Here is a 17964-nt window from a genome sequence, read left to right on the forward strand (position 1 = left end):
CAATTCTGCTTAGGCCCGTCACCCTTCAAGGGTGTGCTCTTTACCACTGTTGAACCAGCGTGCACGATTCTCCTTCAACAGGAGAACGCTGTGTGCTTGGTAAACCCAAGCAATGCCCTCAGTGGCTTCTACTCCAGGTACTTCCTGGTGCCCAAGAGGGATGGCGGTTTCAGACCTATCCTGGACCTCAGGGTCCTCAACATGTTCCTCAAACAAAGGAAGTTCAACATGTTGACCGCACAGCGTATCCTCCAGTCTGTCCAGCCGGGCGACTGGTTCACATCGATTGACCTGCAGGACGCCTATTTCCATGTCCTGATCCATCCCATGCACAGAAAATATCTACACTTAGCCTTTCAAGGCAACACATACGAATTCTATGTGCTGCTGTTTGGCCTCTCGCTGGCACCCCGCACATTTTCCAAGGGCTTGGATGCAGCACTGGCTCCACTCAGGCTGCAGGGTATTTGGATCTTGAACTACCTGGATGATTGGCTAGTTTGCACGCGTTCCAAAGCATGCGCCAAGGCTCACACTAGACAGGTCATAGATCATATGATGAAGTTACAGCTCTCCATACATCAACAGAAGAGCAACTTCATACCGTCTCAGTCCACAGCGTTCCTGGGGATCAAATTGAACTCTGTGAGCATGCTTGCTTCACTGTCCGAAGACAGGATTCGGTTGTTAGAAGTCACACTCTCCCAATTCAGAGAGGATGCTCTTCTACAGGTCAGAATATTTCAAAGGTTGTTGGAGCTGATGGCAGCTGCCTCGAGAATCCTTCCCCTAGGGCTGCTGAGAATGTGCCCGCTTCAAGCCCGGGTGAATACAAGGTGCACCCTGTTGGAGATCGGTACCAGCTGGTGCGAGTGTCCAGACAATGCCGGAAGACATTGGAGTGGTAGCTCCATCCTGGCAATCTGCACCTCGGATCTCCACCCGGCTCCTCTCACAGAAGGGAAGTGATCACTACAGACACTTCCAGCCTGGGCTGGAGAGCGGTCTGGAATGGGAGGGGAATAAGAGGTCAGTGGAAGGGACATTGGCAGCAATTGCATATGAATGCTCAAGAACTGCAAGCAGCATCCCTGTCGTTATCTCACTTTCGCCAGCAGTTAGCGCACAAACATGCTGGTCCGGACGGACAACACAACAATGGTAGCCTACATAAACCACCAAGGCAGCCTGCCGCTCGTCGGGCCTTCACCACGCAGCACACAGACTCCTGTCTTGGACGCACAGAAACTTGCGTTCCATCAGGGAGGTTCACCGCCTGGGTGTGGACAACAGAGCAGCAGACTTTCTGTCCAGAGGAGCTCCAGACAGCTTGGAGTGGAGACTGCACCCTCAGGTTGTGAAACAGATTTGGGAGAGGTTTCCTACAGCACAAGTCGACCTCTTCGTCACAGCCAAGTCCACTCATTGCCCCCTTTAGTTCTCTATGGAGAGAGACGGGGGCCCCCTGGGAGTAGACACGCTAGCTCACCTCTTGCAACAGGGGCTTTTTTATGTGTTCCCTCCGCTATTACCCCTGACACTAGAGAGGATCAGGGTGGAGACAGCCCAGGTTTTTCTGGTTGCACCCAGATGGCCGAGGCGCCCCTGGTTTGCTCTCCTCTCCAACCTGTTGTTGGGCCAACCGTGGCAGCTCCCGCTCTGCAAGGACTTCCTGAGCCAAGTGGAGGAGTTATTATGGCACCCAAACCCAGCCCAGCTCTAATTCTGGGTCTGGCCATTGAACGGAGTCGTCTATCCAGACGAGGTTTGCCAGAGGCAGTGGTAGAAACACTTCAGTCTGCTAGGGTGCCTAGCACTAGAGCCGAGTAGTCATATAAATGGAAAGTATTCCAAGACTGGTGCATTGCTGAGGGTCATGATCCTGTGACCTGCCCTATTGAGACAATTCTACAACCTTCTTACAACACCTGTTTGATGCGTGAAAATCCACATCCACTCTAAAGGTCTACCTGGCAGCAATATCGGTGTGCTATGATAAAATTGACTCTGTGTCACCTGGGACACACTTCCTGGCAGTGCAATTTCTTAAAAGCATGGTTGAAAAGCATGGTCCCTAAATGGGATCTGGAGCTGGTGCTGGGGGACCTTACGGGTCCCCCATTTGAGCCCATGGCCTCAGCAGAGCTGTGCCCTGTTTCCCTCAAAGTGAAGTTTTTATTAGCTGTTATGTCCATATTAACCAACCAGTGGTTTTTGAAGCTTTCAGACCTCCCCTGCATGAGTCAGAGGAGGACCATAGCCAGCAAACGCTTTGCCCAGTCTGGGCTCTGCGCTGTTACCTGGATAGGACATCGTCCTGGAGACAGTCCAACCAGCTGTTTGTCTGCTATGGGTCCCGCTCTAGAGGTCAAGCCCTATCGAAGCAACGTCTAGCGCACTGGGTGTCAGATGCCATACGCTTGGTGTATGAACAGAGGGATTCCCCTGTGCCGGGGGACATTACGGCCCATTCTACCAGAGGCCAAGCGACTTCATGGGCTCTCTTTCATGGTGCCTCCTTGGATGAGCTTTGTAATGCTGCTACACGAATGTTGCAGGCGGCATGCCCTTAGGCGTCATGAGGGCTCTGAGGCTATCGACCTGAAGCTGTACTGTCGGTAATCTGGAGCCACAACAGCTTTGGTACAACTTCCCATTCGGTAATGGTTGTCGTTCCACTTGAAAGGGAACATTCCTGAAAAGAATGACAACCATTACCCTTTGAGGTCGTGTCCCCAACAAACCTTCGATTTCGAAAATGGCGATATGCTTCTGTGAGGACGTCCATCTTCAGCAGGAGGTGGCAGGGACTTCCTCCTCACAGCAGGACCCTGACAGGGCAGCTTTTTTATATATGCTCAGTGATTTACTGGTCAGAGAGGCTCTTCCCATTCGGTAATGGTTGTCATTCTTTTCAGGGAACCAGGGCTATGGTAATAACCTAACGTTAATAGTTCAAAGATGTTTATGTTTTTGAGACTTAGCCGTATTAAAACGTGTTTTTTTTTTTTAAATGTTTGAAGAAGGTTACGGTTTCGAAAAACTGCCCCAAAGTTTTAAATTGAGTTGTTTTTAATATTCTGATTGGGGGATTTCTTCCAGACAAAGGGGATAAAGAAGTCAAAGGGTATTGTGCATATTTTAAAAAGTTCTGAGTGAGTGCTGTATTGTTCCTTTTGTGGCCAGACCAAAATAAAGAGCTTATCAACCGGTACCGCGGAATATGACACATCGGCTAAGTCTTAACGGCACTGTATGTGCTTTTAAAAAAAAATCAACTATTATATTGTAGCAGCGGTGGAACTGGAGAGCCAGTCCTGTCTGGGAACTGCAGCAGCACTCTCCCAAATAGGGCATCACACAGTAAAAGAGAGCAGAAGGGATTAGAGGGGTGCTAGAAAAGAGGAAGAGTCAGCTCTTCTTAATGAAAAACAGGGGAGGTATCCGCTCTTTTGTGTCCAACCTCAACTAGAGACAAATGGAACGATGCTGAGAAATAGAAGAGAACTGGATTAGAGAGCATGGCTGCAGCTGATAGCAACCGGAGAGTCATATAACAAAGCAGCACTCAATTGCCTGTTGATCAGTTCTGTGTTGGCAAATAAAAATTGAGTTAGCCCTGAATTCCTGTCTCGCCTTGCTCATTTCGGAGAGCGCTACATTGGTGTTTAGAAGTGGGAGATGGAACGTGAGATCTTGTATATGGAGGGGAGAATAAGGGAGATGGAGGAGGAGGACCTCGCGCAGTGACGGTGTTGAATGGTGGAAGCAAGCGCAGGTAGGAGAGGTCCAGAGGAGCCTGTACGCAGCAGCAGCAGCCCGGTACAGGGTGAGTTAGGAGGCTGCAGGTAGAGAAGATGAACATGGCCTGTGGGAGGGGGCAGAAATGGCATGGCAGTGCCGCTGATGGAAAGGAGCACATGGCGCAATGGCATTTTGACTCTGGTGCCGCACCATAAAAAACAAGATGGCGGCGCACATTGTGGATATGAGGGAGGGCCCACAACCCCCTACTATACTACCTCTATACCACTCTAGGGGCGGAGGAACATCAGAGGGAGGCCCGCAACCACCACCGGATATGGCAGTAGGGCTGAATGGCAACCCTATTTACAGATGGATAATAATGAAAATAGGCCAATAGAGGGGCTGAATGCTGCTAGCGGGAGAATAGAGAGACCCAGCAGCCACATTAAGATCCCGAGCTTTGACAGTGCCGGGAGCTGCGAGACCATTAAGGCCCAAACAGAGCGGATGGCTGGACTCCAGGGCTGGAGTGAGAGGGAGTGCTTGCTTAGGCTAGCAGTGGCACTGAAGGGGGATGCACAGCTGGTTCTCTTAAACCTTCCCCTTGCCCAACGCAAGAGTTATGCGGCCCTCACCGAGGCGCTTGGATGTTGTTTTGGCTGTCTGACAGACCAAGATGGCCTCAGGCTGGATTTTAGATGCCGACTGCGCCAGCCTGGAGAGAAACTAGAGAAGCTGGCCTCAACCTGCAGAGAGCAGGAAGACAACGCCTGATACCAGTTTGTCGAGGCACTCAGGCCAGGCCCCTTGTGGAGCTACCTGAGGTTCCAGAAGCCACAGTCCCTATAGAGTACGCTGCAGATGGCTAGGGACTGCGAGAAGGTGGCTGAACAGGGAGGGGCCTACAAGCCTCGGGCTCAGGTGCATCAAGCTGCAGCTGAAGAGGGGACAACAACAACCCCGCCATTCCAGACACTAACAACGACAGACCTGGATGCCCTTTTGCACGCTGTGACTAAGGGGGACTGTGGGCCACGCCGTTCCTTCCCTCATCATTGCTGGACCTGTGGCCAGGCTGGACACCTTCAATACCAGTGTGCTGGGGCCAACACCCCCCAGGTCCCAGGATCTACAAACCCACCCTCGGGAAACGGCTTGGGGACCATGTAGACGGGACAGCACAGGCCCCGTCTTACCTCCCTAGGACTGCAATACAAGCAATACATCTACCAACCACCACCAGTCATCCAGCAACCGTCGGGCCTGCCCCTGCTTTTCAATTAACCTCACCCCCCACAGTAGTCACAGCAGTCGTGGAGTGGACTTCAGTGGGGGATTTTTGCCATGTAGCTGTGCAGGTCGAAGGGGTCTCCTGCACAGCCCTAGTTGACACAGGGTCAACCGTCAAGCTGGTGCGACCGGATGTCCTCCCTGGAACCGTCCGATTGGAAACCACCTCAGTCCAACTGAAGACAGTGATGGGGGAAATTGAGCCAATGAGGGGCAAGTCCACCATGGCTTTCTAGGTTGGTGACTGTTGCACCACCCCGTATGGGTAGCAACAGTCCAGGATCCTTGTATCCTCGGTCTTGACTTTTTGAGGAGCGTGGGGGGACAGCTGGACAGACCAGGACTCTCCACCTCCAGGGGGACTTTATACTACCTCTGGCTACCCCTGTGGAAGTCAACACTAACCCCCCACCTTCAGAGGGAACCTGGGATCCCCGGGCCAGTTTGCTTTCACCAAAACCACTACAGCCGCTGCTGTCGCACCCCGACCTCTGGCGGCCCCTTTGATCAGCTTTGGACTGGAGGCTAGAGCAGACTCGACCACCTCGGAGTCCACCTTGCGACCGTGGTTAAGGGGGGGGGGGGGGGGGGGGTACGGGTGGTTGGTCCCCAACAGCAGTCAGCACCACTGGAGATGCTGCTCTAGCTGCAGTGACCGCTGTCTGGAGCTTGTTATTGTGAGGGGCTTAGCCTGGAGCAACAGGCCCAGCTGTGGGAACTGCTACTAGAGCACCGCTACAGCTTTGCCAACAGCCCTGAGGAAGCCGGCCTGACTCGCCTAGTTGAGCATCAAATCAGTATGGGGGAGGCCGCTCCCATCAAGCTGGAACCTCGCCGCCTGCCCCTGGCTAGACATGACGCCATTGAAGAACTGCTTAAAGAGATGAAAGAAACTGGCCTGATTGAGCCCTCGGACAGCCCCTGGTCGGCACCAGTCGTGAAGGTGCCAAAGAAGGATGGGGCTTGACGGCTGTGCGTTGACTACCGTCGCCTCAATGAGGTGAAAAAGAAAGTTTCATACCCCCTCCCTCATATCAATGAGTCTCTGGACTTGGTTTCGTCCTGGTTCTCCTCCCTGGACCTCAAAAGCGCCTACTACCAGGTGGCCTTGACACCAGCCGCACGTCCCAAGACAGCTTTCTCCACTGGCAGGTCAACGTAATGCTGTTTGGGCTTTGCAACGCACCTACAATGTTCGAGTGGCTCATGGAAAGGGTCTTGGTCGATGTACCGCCTCAAGAGTGCCTGGTGTACTTGGACGATCTGCAGGTCCATGGAGCCACGTTCCAGACAGCCCTTACAGCCTTGCGCCGAGTTCTCCAAAAAGTGACAGCGTCAGGACTCAGGCTCCACCCCGAGAAGTGCCGGTTCCTGTGGAGGGAGGTCACCTTCTTGGGACACCGTGTGGGAGGAGAAGGGATCAGCACTGAACCGGGAAAAGTAACCGCTGTCCAGGAGTGGCCTACACTAACAGACCCACATCAACTCTGAGGGTTCCCGTCCCTGCGATGAAACAAACAACCTTACAATTTGCAGGCCCACTGTCCTGCTACATCTGTTACTATATATATGACAATTTTTTTATTACTCTGTTACAAGCGAGTCTGAATATTAAGTTTCATTCATTGTGTTGGGTTTGAAAAATAATCGGACTGACGAGCACAAATAAAAGCTGTAAACCGGATTCATTCTCCTGCTTCTTTTTGAAACCTCGAAACCGCTCGGGTGCTACCCATATATTTGACACTGTTTTTTTTTTCCAACATAAGCTGGCCAAATAAATGAGGTTGGACATTGCACTAGCTTGTGCTTTAAAAAATGTTATTGCCGATTTAAGCAAATTAGAAAAACAGTAAGAATAACAAGCTGCACTGTTTTTTAAAATCTTTAACTCCGTTAACCTGTTCTGCAGTCCTACAGTATCTATACCAATTTCTAACACCATTTCCATCACTTCACACCAACTTAAATCAATTATTAATACTGACTGTTAAGCTTCTAAACACGCACTTACTATCATATACTCAAAGGGCATTCAACGTATTTCATAGGGTATATTGGCAAAAGAAAAATCTGCACTCTAAACCTTAAACTTTTGAATATCATATGGTGCTCAGATCAGTGGGAAGAATGGATGTTAAACCAGCCAAGCATGTCTCCTCAAATGAAATGCAACTAAATCCTGTATTTTTGATACTGGTGCAAGACCCGAACGACTCCTTTTCACCCCCATCATAGCCTTGTTTACCTGTGTATCTGAAAACTGTCTTTGGTAAGCAAAACCATTCATTCTCATCAGAATATTAAAATAAGTTTTCATATTTAGAGTACATTAAGCAGGCAGATGTGGTTTTCTGCTTTCCTTGCAGACACTTTTTCAAAAGGTCAAAAGACCCCGGTTTCTGAAAATGGAGTGAAGGACTGGAAAAATCTAAAGAAAAAACTTCAGAAACATTCATAATCTGGTGTTCTGAAAGGTGACATTTGTTCAAACAGTCGAAGGAAGTATTCTGACTGTAGTATCACACGCAGTCATCAAATTCTTACAAAATGTGGTGTGTTAAAGCAGTATGTTATGAAAATATTTCAGAACAATTTCTTGTGAGGCTTTGGGCCTATCTAATAGACAGCAGTGGATCGAAACACTGCCTTCATTTATACATGTGATCCTTCTTGAGGTTTTTATTCTTCACATTTTCAGACAAAAATAAACTAGACTAACATGCACAGTTGGATTCATTTCATAACACTGAGAAATTAAACCTCTTAGGACAGATCTACAAATGTGGGGTTGCTCATCCATTGTGCACTATGGGGTATGGGCTTTTCCTCTAGTGCAACAATAAAAGTTTAAAACATAATATAATATAGATGAGGATTTATTTTATATGGCTTCAGAAGAACTACAACACAGTTCAAAGCGATTTCTCATCTTCCGGCTCCAAATCAGCAATATACATCCACAACTAGGGTTGCCAACTACTTTTACAAAAACCTGCCCAAAACCAGCTTAATCAAGAGAGTAAGTTGTGACATCACATCTGATGTTGTTCCCCATTGTAACAAGCAACTGCACTGTTTACAATTGTAGCTTTTATTGTTTTATGTGCTTAATATTATTAAACATTCACTTGAAATACAAATCAATCGATTATTCCTTTTTTTTTTTTTTTAATCAGGTAAAACCCTTCAGAACAAATTCTCATTTGCAATAACACCTGTTACCACACTGTGTCTTTAAGAAAGTGCATTCCACACGCTCCATTTACACCTATTACGCCTGCGCGTAGGCGTAGTCTATTCAAAACCCTGACGATTGGCTGTGCGCAGCTGAAGGTTGAACTTGCTGGTTTAGTTTATACAGTATTGTTTTTCAGAGACATTTGAACGTTGCTAGGCGAAGTTGCACTGGAACTGCAGTCCGAAAATATGGTGTTGAAAGCTGTTTGCGTTCTGAAAGGCTCCGGCGACGTCTGCGGCACAGTACATTTTGTGCAAGAGGTAAAATATTAATAAGAATATAAACAAGAACAAACGTCTGATGTTTTGAGTGCATGGCCTACAAACTAAAGAGCCTTTCATTTCTTGGATAATGTGTCCACACGAGAGCAGCCCAGTACCTGTTTTGTAATTCGTTTAGAGAAAAGTAATGTTATGTGGTTTTATGTACTAGTTTGCAGGTTCCACCCAGTCATACTGGACCACGATCCGTGTGCTCGGGAGTGTTTTGGAATTGGCCTTTTATTTTATTTTTATTTTTTACATTTATTAATTAAAGGGATCGTTTTTTGTTATTTTTAAACTATTTCCAAAAAAAAAAAAAAGAAAAAAAAATGCATGGATGTTTTCAACAGTATTACATCTGTAACTCGTGTAAATGAACTCGGACTTTGAGTTATGAAAGCATCAAACCTGTTTAATTGTGCATAGTTAGTATTGTTGTATCGCAATAATTTGTATGACTCGGGAGTCGTGCACTCTTAACATCTATGTCACGCCCACTGGATTATGTTACATAATTTAGACTTTGGGTCAAAGATCAAAAGCTCTAAATCGTAGTCAAAACGCATTTATCGCACAATATCCTTATTTGTAAAATTAGACATACCGGGATTGTGCAATGATATTGTCCGGTCAGGGGATGGATCTTAAGTGGAATTTTGCTGAGTCATTTTAGAAAACGGTAATACGACGTACCCACAAAATAAACGTTTTTTTTGTGTGTATGGTGCAATCAATCATATGATGTCGGAGACGTTCAAAGTATTCGGAAACACCTGTCTGTTGCATAAGCTTTTTTTTTTTGGGGGGGGGGGGTTACAGTTTGATGTCTTAAATTATGATGGTTGTAAGTTGTTAATGAATACATATAAGCAGGTGTTAAACACATACATTGTAAATCAGATATTTGCTTCAATTTAGTTAACAAATCTGCGCATTACAAAACCTCAACAGTCAGTATTAGCATGCTAACTCGCATTTTGTTTTGACAGGAGAATGGACCAGTGAAGTTAACGGGGCAAATAACAGGTTTAACTCCTGGAGAGCATGGCTTTCATGTTCATGCATTTGGAGACAACACCAATGGTATTTATCCTTATTTCTCATGACAGAAACTTGCAACAGCAGACATCTAGGCAGCTGTTGATGCTGGAAACATCTTGGCTGCTATTGAGTTATTTGCAAAATAAGCTGTATTATTATTATTATTATTATTATTATTATTATTATTATTATTATTTTAGAAATATATCCACAAATACTGCATTTTTCACAAATACTCTGACAGGTTTGTTCATACGGCATGTATGTCTGGGAAGTATGTCACAACATTTTAGTAAGTAAATTCCATACTAAAATCATTTGTAATAGATACATCAGTTACAACAGCACTAATTGTGAACAATTAATATTGTGGAATGAGACCTGAAGTGAGCATTCTGCATCCTTCAGAGTCCAGAGGGAAAACTGAAAAATTAGAAATTTGTGCATTCTAATAATTTTTTACATTTTTTTTTAAAAATTACTTATAGGTTGTGTGAGTGCTGGTCCTCACTTCAACCCACATGCTAAAACTCATGGTGCACCGCAAGATGAAGTTAGGTGAGGTTAATCTGTGTAAACCATGTACAAATATAATTTTTTTTTGTCATGTTTGAGTCTTGATTTTTTTGTCATGCTTTGTCTTTGCGTAATGTTATATAGTTACAGTACATTAAGACTGTATCTTTACAAATGTATCTCTCTGTGTACTTGCAGGCATGTGGGAGATCTTGGTAATGTAGTAGCTGGAGATGATAAGGTGGCAGTCATTAATATTGAGGACAAACTTATAAGTCTGTCAGGACCTCATTCAATCATAGGTCGAACTATGGTGGTAAGTAAAAAGGCCGACCCATATCATCGCCACCTGTATAAACTGTTGTACAAAAATGTAATCGTACTGTATGTTTAGCTGGCTACTATGACAGTGTTTATAGTTCATTTGAGTTTGAATTATCCTAATTACATTGTCATACGCCATGTAGGACCAGTTTGTTACCTGTCCCTTAGCTCGCAGTATAACTGTGGAGGACTGTATTAAGTTACTTATTGCAGGACGTTTTTAACACAACTTACATCTGAGGATCCTTTTTCAAAATAAAACAAGCAGAAAAAAGGTAAAATACACATACTGTATTTCCTCTTTTTGATTGGTTTGGAACCGTGATTAAACATAGCTTGAAAAATAACATTCAAGGTCCTTTACCAGAGATTAAAGCCCTCGTATTGACCAATCAGGTTAAAGGAAATCGCAGCTCCATTTTGTAATGTACCTTAAATTGATTCTGGCTTTCAGCACGTGCATGTATCCAATGGGAATTAAAGTTGCTGTAACTAACTAAATAATGGAATTATTATGCACTGTTAACACTTTCATTCACTATGTATCGCAAATGTGCAGTTTTGAAAGAAACACGTGTTAAAATAAACATTTATTTTTAAAGGACATCTGGTACTACACAAGGTTAAATACATTTATAGGTTTTCTTGTCTTGCCTTCCAGGAAATCTCTTGCTGCTTCACATCCTAGGTCAAAGCATCTTACTGGCTACAATGCATGTCAGTCATTGGGGGAAGCAGGTGGTTGATTACTGACAGGAATGAAGGGCCAGAAGTGGTGGGGACAATTTAACTTTTCAGAAGAAATGACCAAGAAAGTACAAGACTATCAGAAAGCAATGCTTGCAGACAGATTTATTTAACAACCAGATATCACATTTTTGAAAATGAAAATACATATTTGCTCATGTGTTTCTTTCAATGTAGCAAGAGATTGTGTTTGTTACAATCACATGAACTACTTGTGGAAGGATTGTTTTGTTCTTTGTTTAGCTTCTCAGGTGTGACGAGACATGAAGTGATTAAAATACAATATTGAAAAGTTGCGTAAATAAGAAGCAGGATCAGAAGAAAAGATTTTGAACAGTGAAACCTGAAACAACGATACCATAGTCTCCATCATCAATCGTGCATATGTACACTTGAGTAGAAAATGTTTGAATGCACATTTTTTGTTTCCTTCACTCCCTCCTCTATATATGATAGTAGAGGCTCACGAAAGTGACATTTTTACATATAATATGAAGAATGAAGAATACCTAGGGGGCGATGTAAGGATATGCGCAAAGTGGTTTGCAGGTGCAAGACCTCCATGATTCTGCCGGAAATTGTGTTTGGCAGTTGTAAAGTCTGATTTTACCGGCCGCTAAATATGTAAAATATGGGGCTCCCGAGTGGCACAGCCAGTGCAGGATGCGCCTTATACTCTCATCGTCGCCGTTTGGATCCAGGCTACTCCTTTACTGACCGAGGACAGGCGCTCCCAGGGGGCGGCACACAATTGGCTGAGTGCTGCCCGGGGGCAGGAAGGGCTGCGCATCACCGACCCGTGTGGTCTGGCTGGGCGCCTGTAGGATTGCCTGTAAGGTGCCCAGGGCTGCGTTGTCCTCCGACGCTGTTGCTCTGGGTGGCTGCATGTTGAGTCTGCAGTGTGTAAAGAAGTGGTTGGTTGACGGCACACACTTCGGAGGACAGCGTGTGTTTGTCTTTGCCCCTCCCAAGTTGGTGTAGGGGTGGTAGCGTGGGCTGAGCCTAAAAATAATTGGGCATTACTAAATTGGGGAGAAAACAGTAAAAAATAATTGGTGACCAGTAAATTTAAATTTCTGGATGTCATGCTAAAAAGGGCAGGCCTATTCATATAATTTTCTAAGGATACTAGCATAACTGATGTTGGCTGGCTTTTCCAAACATTTTACTGGATATTTTGTTTCTCATTATTTTAGATCCACGAGAAAGCTGACGATCTGGGCAAAGGAGGAAATGACGAGAGCCTGGTGACTGGCAATGCTGGTGGTCGCTTGGCATGCGGAGTAATTGGAATTGCTCAAAGCTAATCTTCAGTGTTTCTGTCTTCATTCCAACTAGTGGCACTTATACTAGAATGTAGTAGACATTAAAGGGCAATATCAAAGCCCACTACAAAGTAAAGCACTTGCTGATTTAATGTGGTTATTCTTTAATGAAAAAAAATTGTTTTGCGTGCTAGAAATCACTACTAATAAACCATAAAATAGCTGTGTAAGTGCCATCTGACAATGTCACAGATTTATATTGTTACAGCCTGTTCAAGTTAATTGCTGTTATGCCATGAAATGTTGCAGCATTTACTTAACATTGAATGTATGTTTGATATGTATTTTGCTGTACGGAGTAACCAAATAAACTGGTTCAACTGGTTAAAATGTTAATTCAATAACTCTTTGTTTCTAGAAAAGGGATCAACTTTGTGGTGCATGCTGAACAGAGAAAGTAGCATACTAAATCACTTTAATGCCATTCATCTCAGCAGACAATTGACATGCTTGGCTTTGTAGTGGATTTATTTATTCTTCAGGATTCAGGTTTATTATCAGCTCTAGATATTTTAATCAATGTATACAATGGAAGAGTCTAGAAGAGACTGTTGTAGAAAGATGGGTTACATTAGATTTTATACAGTGTTACAAGTTCATTTTGTGATAAGTCCTTTTGTTTATTAAATGTGGTTCCAGCTGTGCTGAAGCCTACCAGAACCGATTGTTCTGGGCAGTTCTTTCCTGGGGACAGGGTGTAAATCCTTTGATCTGATGGGGTGTCGACTGTGGTGTAACTTCTCTCCTGTCTCAGGCAATCCTCCGTTATCACAGCACAAGGTAGAATCAGAACAGAGACAGTCTCAGAGTTGTCAAAGTTGGTGTCCTGGGGATGGGGGAACATTCTTGTTCACAAGCCCAAATCGCCAGCTGCAGCTGATGCAATCACTGTTTGCTACAGTCTCAGTCATGTTCAATTTAAATGTATATAGAAATGCAGGATGCACACGTAACACACAAGATTTAAAGTTCATCAGAATTAAATAATTTTACACTTCAGCTTATAGGAGGCCCTGAATGACTGGGATGTTAAAGTCAATATAGAACATAACACGTGGAAGAGTAAAACATTGAAGTAATGCTGCAACAGTGTGGCACATTAGCACTTTTATGTCTTGTGTGGAGGTGTTTCATTTAAACCACTTTTAAAAGGGGGCATAGCAATCACAACAGGAATTATCTGGCAGAGTGCAGTTCAAGGGATGTTGTCTGATATTCCTTCCATTTTTATAACAGTTAATAGGTACTAATAATAAAAGCCATATAAAAAAAAGTGGCCTGGAACCATTGTGAAAAGTATGGTCCCAAATTGGCAAGTACCAGATAATGCCAAGTCAATGCCCAGCTCCTTGGGTAGTCAAGGGAGGCACTGCCACCTCTAAAATTTAAGCAAGCAATAAAAAAAAAAAAAAAAAAATTATTTGCATAAATATTACTTATTTTGCTCGCAAGATGCTCCACAAACGTGGTTGAGTGCAGTTAGAATCAGTTGACAGAAAATCTTGCTTCTTTGTTCTGTAGCCCTACTGCTTCCCATACAGTCACTGGAGGATAAGGGAGAGTCTGCCTACTCCTGCAGAGTGATTAGCCAACCATATTTTTCTACTTTCTCAATGTCAAAAAAAAAAAAAAATACAGGAGGCGGATCTCCTTACACTGTGTCTGCCAGACATTGGTCTTAACCTTTGCTTAAATTCTTAACGTGCAGTGATCGCGTGGAAGGCGGAGTAGAGAGAACGAGAAGTGGTGAACGACGATATCGGTAATTCTTATTTAATTTTTTTTTTAAATAAGTAAATTATTAAATGTCAATATTTTGGAGTAATCAAACATACATATGTGTAAAACTGCTTGATTTCAAATGTGCCTGTCTTGGTTTTCTGTCATTTCTGTATTTACAGTATAATCGTAAATCTAGAAAAACTACTCACTTCTAAATCTTTTGTAGTCATTTTTGTATTACTTTAGTATAAATACATGTTAATTTGGATTCATATGTTGTTTTTTTCTGACTTTATGTGAACGAAAAGACACACATTTGCCTGTTTTCTCATTGGAAATAGTGATATTTTGAAATATCACTGTCCTGGTCACAAAAGCAAAGTTTGTGGGGAATAATATACATTTTCTATACTTTTGAGGCATAAGCAATTAGGAAATAGCACTTACTACCCAGGAACAAAAATTGTGTTACATAGTGTTATTATTATTATTATTATTATTATTATTATTATTATTATTATTAATATTTGGTGTTAGTGTTATTGTCTGGTTCCACGATTGCATATTCAGTTACTTGCGCTTTGCTTTGTTGGTATATTGTATAGTAAACAAACAGAAGTGTTTAGGTAAACTGCAGCATTTGTATTGGATAGCATCATTTGAAATGTTAAAACAGTAGCGAAAAAGTCGGACCAGCTGCCAATATTTTATGCCTCCCCAATTTTTGCGGCCACCAGCCACTACCGATGCCCAGGAGGTGAAATTGGAGGCATAATTGCAGAGGGAGTATTTTTTACATTTGGTAGGTAGAGTACGTTTACAATTAGCCATGATTAAAATTCAAAGATAGAGCACAGCACACAGTCAAGATAAATAATCAAGAAGTGCAGTAAACACAGGCGTCGTTTATGTGCACAAGTCATGACAGTTCCCTTTCAATTCGAAGACGACCACCAGTGATATTACGTATGGGATATGCCTGCCCATTGGGTAGATACGCTGAGCTCTCTATACCAGAGCTGCTGGTAGGCCCCTTCCTGGGATCATGCACTCAGTCCCGCCCACTGAGGGAATAAAACTGAGGAAGCCATTTCTCTTTTTCCTTCTCAAGATGGTAAGGTAATACCTCTGTCTAGCTGAGCGTGTTGATAGAAAAAGAGCTTCTCGAGTCAAATCAAGTCGATTGTATTTCCCTTGCATTCGTGGTGAAAGCTGGCTCTCTGCTTTCCCGGAATCAACGACTTTGAAAAGACAGAGCCTTTTGCCTTTCTGACTTTCAGCGGCCTCCTTGCTTGCGTGGTAGGCCGCTCTTTATTATCTGTCTGTCGTATGTGAGCTGAGCGACTGCCTGTGCAGTCTCCTGCGAGTGGTTGTTTGTTCCTTGAGAGTACACAGTTCCTCCACGGAGCTAGGCCTTTCCCTATCCCCGCTCTTGAGTGACTCAACCTCTCCTGATCATTCCTTAGGACCAGCGGTTGAGGAATTGCTGCAGCGCTGTCACTGAGAACGCAAGGGGTCTTGTCAGGTAGAGAACAAGACCATGGCCTGTGCCGTACTTGCCAAGCTGTCAGGCCGGGTGAATGGTTTATCTCACTGGACTGAAACAATGCGGAGCCCACGTTCCTATTCATCAGGCGCACAGGAAGTATCTCCGCTTCGCCTTTCAGGGGAGCGTCTTTGAGTTTTTCATGGTGTGATTCGGCCTCTCCTTAGTCCCCCTGCAAGTGATCAAGATAATGAACTACCTGGACGACTGATTGAACTGTCCCAGTCGCAGGAAGGAGCAGTGGCCCACACAGCGATTTTGATGTAGCATCTGTTGAGGTTGGGTCTACGTGAGTCTCTGGCTGGATTCCCTTATGAAGTCGCTGCTATTCGCAACTGTCTGGCCCTGTTCAACAAGGGTTTACAGTACAATTGGTGTTGTGTTAAAAACTATTAGTTCTGATGGCCATGGCCTTTATCACCCACCCAACTAGGGTTACTCTATGTGCCCGATCCAAATGAGGCTCAGTTGTTTCGGCTGCACCCTAAGCGCGACAGACACAGTCAGCTGACCGTGTCTTGTCTATGCTGGGAAGCTTTACGCTGTTGGAGGAAAGTCTCTCATCTGAGCGAAGGCATAAGGATGGGAGTGATACTCAACCATAAATTGGTGATGACAGACGCACCCAACTCTGGTTAGCGGTGGTCTGGGCAGGCAGAGGAGTTTGTGGACCTTGGTTGTATCGCTGGACATCCCTGCACATAAATGTGGGAGCTGAGAGAAGCCCACGAGTGGCCCAATGCATTTTATACACTTTCCCGCTGATACCACTGCAGGTCAAGAGAGACGAGGTGACAGTTCTCCTGGTGGCTCCTAGATGGCTGAGGAGGTTCTGATTTTTAACCCTTTGCGGTCCAATGTCAGACCAGGTCCGACATTACGATTTTCTCTTTCCAGTCCAACGTCGAGAAAACCATTCAATGGCCGAGTGAGACCAGAAAAAAGGGGCGTGTGAGCAATAGCCCTAGCAGCTGCATCACACCGAGTTAAGCAGATAGGCACCCTCTGTCACCCAGGACCGGGCAGTCTCCGCTGATTTTCAAAAAAATTCTATGGAGAGTCAACAGAGGCATAAGAAATGTTGTTGGTTTTCGTCATGTAAAGAAAATGCATAAAACTTTTGAAGTGTCTTTCACGTTTGCCAAAGGCCTTTGGAAGAAAATGGTAACATTAGCAAATTGACAATACGTAGTTATTATGAAAAATGCTATTTTCTGAGCACTGTCCCGTTCGTTGGCACATGCACAGAAACATCGCTCTAAAGAAATGTATTAATTAAATCATCAGTCCGGTAACACTGGTTACTTTAGAAATACATAACATTACAACATAAAAATTTATCAAGACACAGCAATATAGTACAGTAAACAAACTACTGGCAGCTCCTTGGACAAAGTAGGTAAAAAAAAAAAGGTAATGTTCATCCTTATATTTGTTATAAAATGATTTCACAAATAATAAGCATACACAAAAATAATAATGAAATATATCTGATATGATATAGCTTTTAAATTTCCCGTTACCCGCTTCCGAAAGCTATCAATAGATATTATCATCGATGACGTGTGCGATTAACAGTAACTGTATTTACTGCACATGCACCAACGAATGGGACAGTGCTCAGAAAATAGCATTTTTCATAATAATTACGTATTGTCATAATTTGCTAATGTTACCATTTTCTTCAAAAGGCCTTGGGCAAATGTGAAATGTACTTCAAAAGTTTTATGCATTTTTTTTTAACATGGCGAAAACCAGCAACATTCCTTATGCCTCCATTGACTCTCCATAGAATGTTTTTTTGCCTAACTCTGTATATACCACAATGCTTTGCACGCAGTGAGACGGAAGTCTCCATTGAAAATCGAGTATCTTGTTAAATAGAATATCTTTTGAAACACTATTAGTTTGTGTTACCATTGGCTAGAAACGTTGCAGTGTTTTTGGCACAGTGCAAGATTGACAGTTGGAAGTTTGTCTGTTGGGAAGATTGTCTGGTTGATTGGAAATTTGCAGGTCCATAGAGCCTTTCATATTAATGAATTGGCTCACTGTTAAAGAACCAAACCTGAACCAAGAGCTGCATTTTAACCATGGTTTCAATGCAAAACAGTATACACACTTATTGATATATTGTTTTTAACTAGTCATGTCATGCTGAGAAGTTAAAATTTCTTGCAGCTATGCAAAATAAACACAATT

At 43.8% G+C, this 17964-nt stretch overlaps 1 protein-coding gene across 2 annotated transcripts; it reads left to right on the forward strand.

The window, feature by feature from the left end:
* The first annotated feature begins 8353 nt into the window (after positions 1-8353).
* On the forward strand, positions 8354-12830 carry LOC121328016 (superoxide dismutase [Cu-Zn]-like). Of its 2 annotated transcripts, none has more exons than XM_041272441.1 (5): positions 8354-8538; positions 9531-9624; positions 10071-10140; positions 10297-10414; positions 11084-11197. In XM_041272441.1, the coding sequence occupies exons 1-5, from the start codon at positions 8467-8469 to the stop codon at positions 11108-11110; spliced, it is 381 nt and encodes a 126-aa protein (XP_041128375.1). In that variant the 5' UTR covers positions 8354-8466; the 3' UTR covers positions 11111-11197. The 2 variants fall into 2 exon arrangements, with proteins under 2 accessions (XP_041128375.1, XP_041128374.1); XM_041272440.1 differs by lacking the exon at positions 11084-11197 and adding an exon at positions 12366-12830 and having other exon boundaries at positions 8358-8538.
* Positions 12831-17964: the final 5134 nt, after the last annotated feature.

Source organism: Polyodon spathula, chromosome 15 (assembly GCF_017654505.1).
Source record: "Polyodon spathula isolate WHYD16114869_AA chromosome 15, ASM1765450v1, whole genome shotgun sequence".
NCBI lineage: Eukaryota > Metazoa > Chordata > Actinopteri > Acipenseriformes > Polyodontidae > Polyodon > Polyodon spathula.

Excerpts from the sequence above, each read along its gene's own strand:
- LOC121328016 (XM_041272440.1), top strand. The coding sequence starts at position 8,467 with ATGGTGTTGAAAGCTGTTTGCGTTCTGAAAGGCTCCGGCGACGTCTGC. Across the intron at positions 9,625-10,070 it reads ATTTGGAGACAACACCAATG|GTTGTGTGAGTGCTGGTCCT; the intron begins GTATTTATCCTT and ends AATTACTTATAG. Across the intron at positions 10,141-10,296 it reads GCACCGCAAGATGAAGTTAG|GCATGTGGGAGATCTTGGTA; the intron begins GTGAGGTTAATC and ends GTGTACTTGCAG.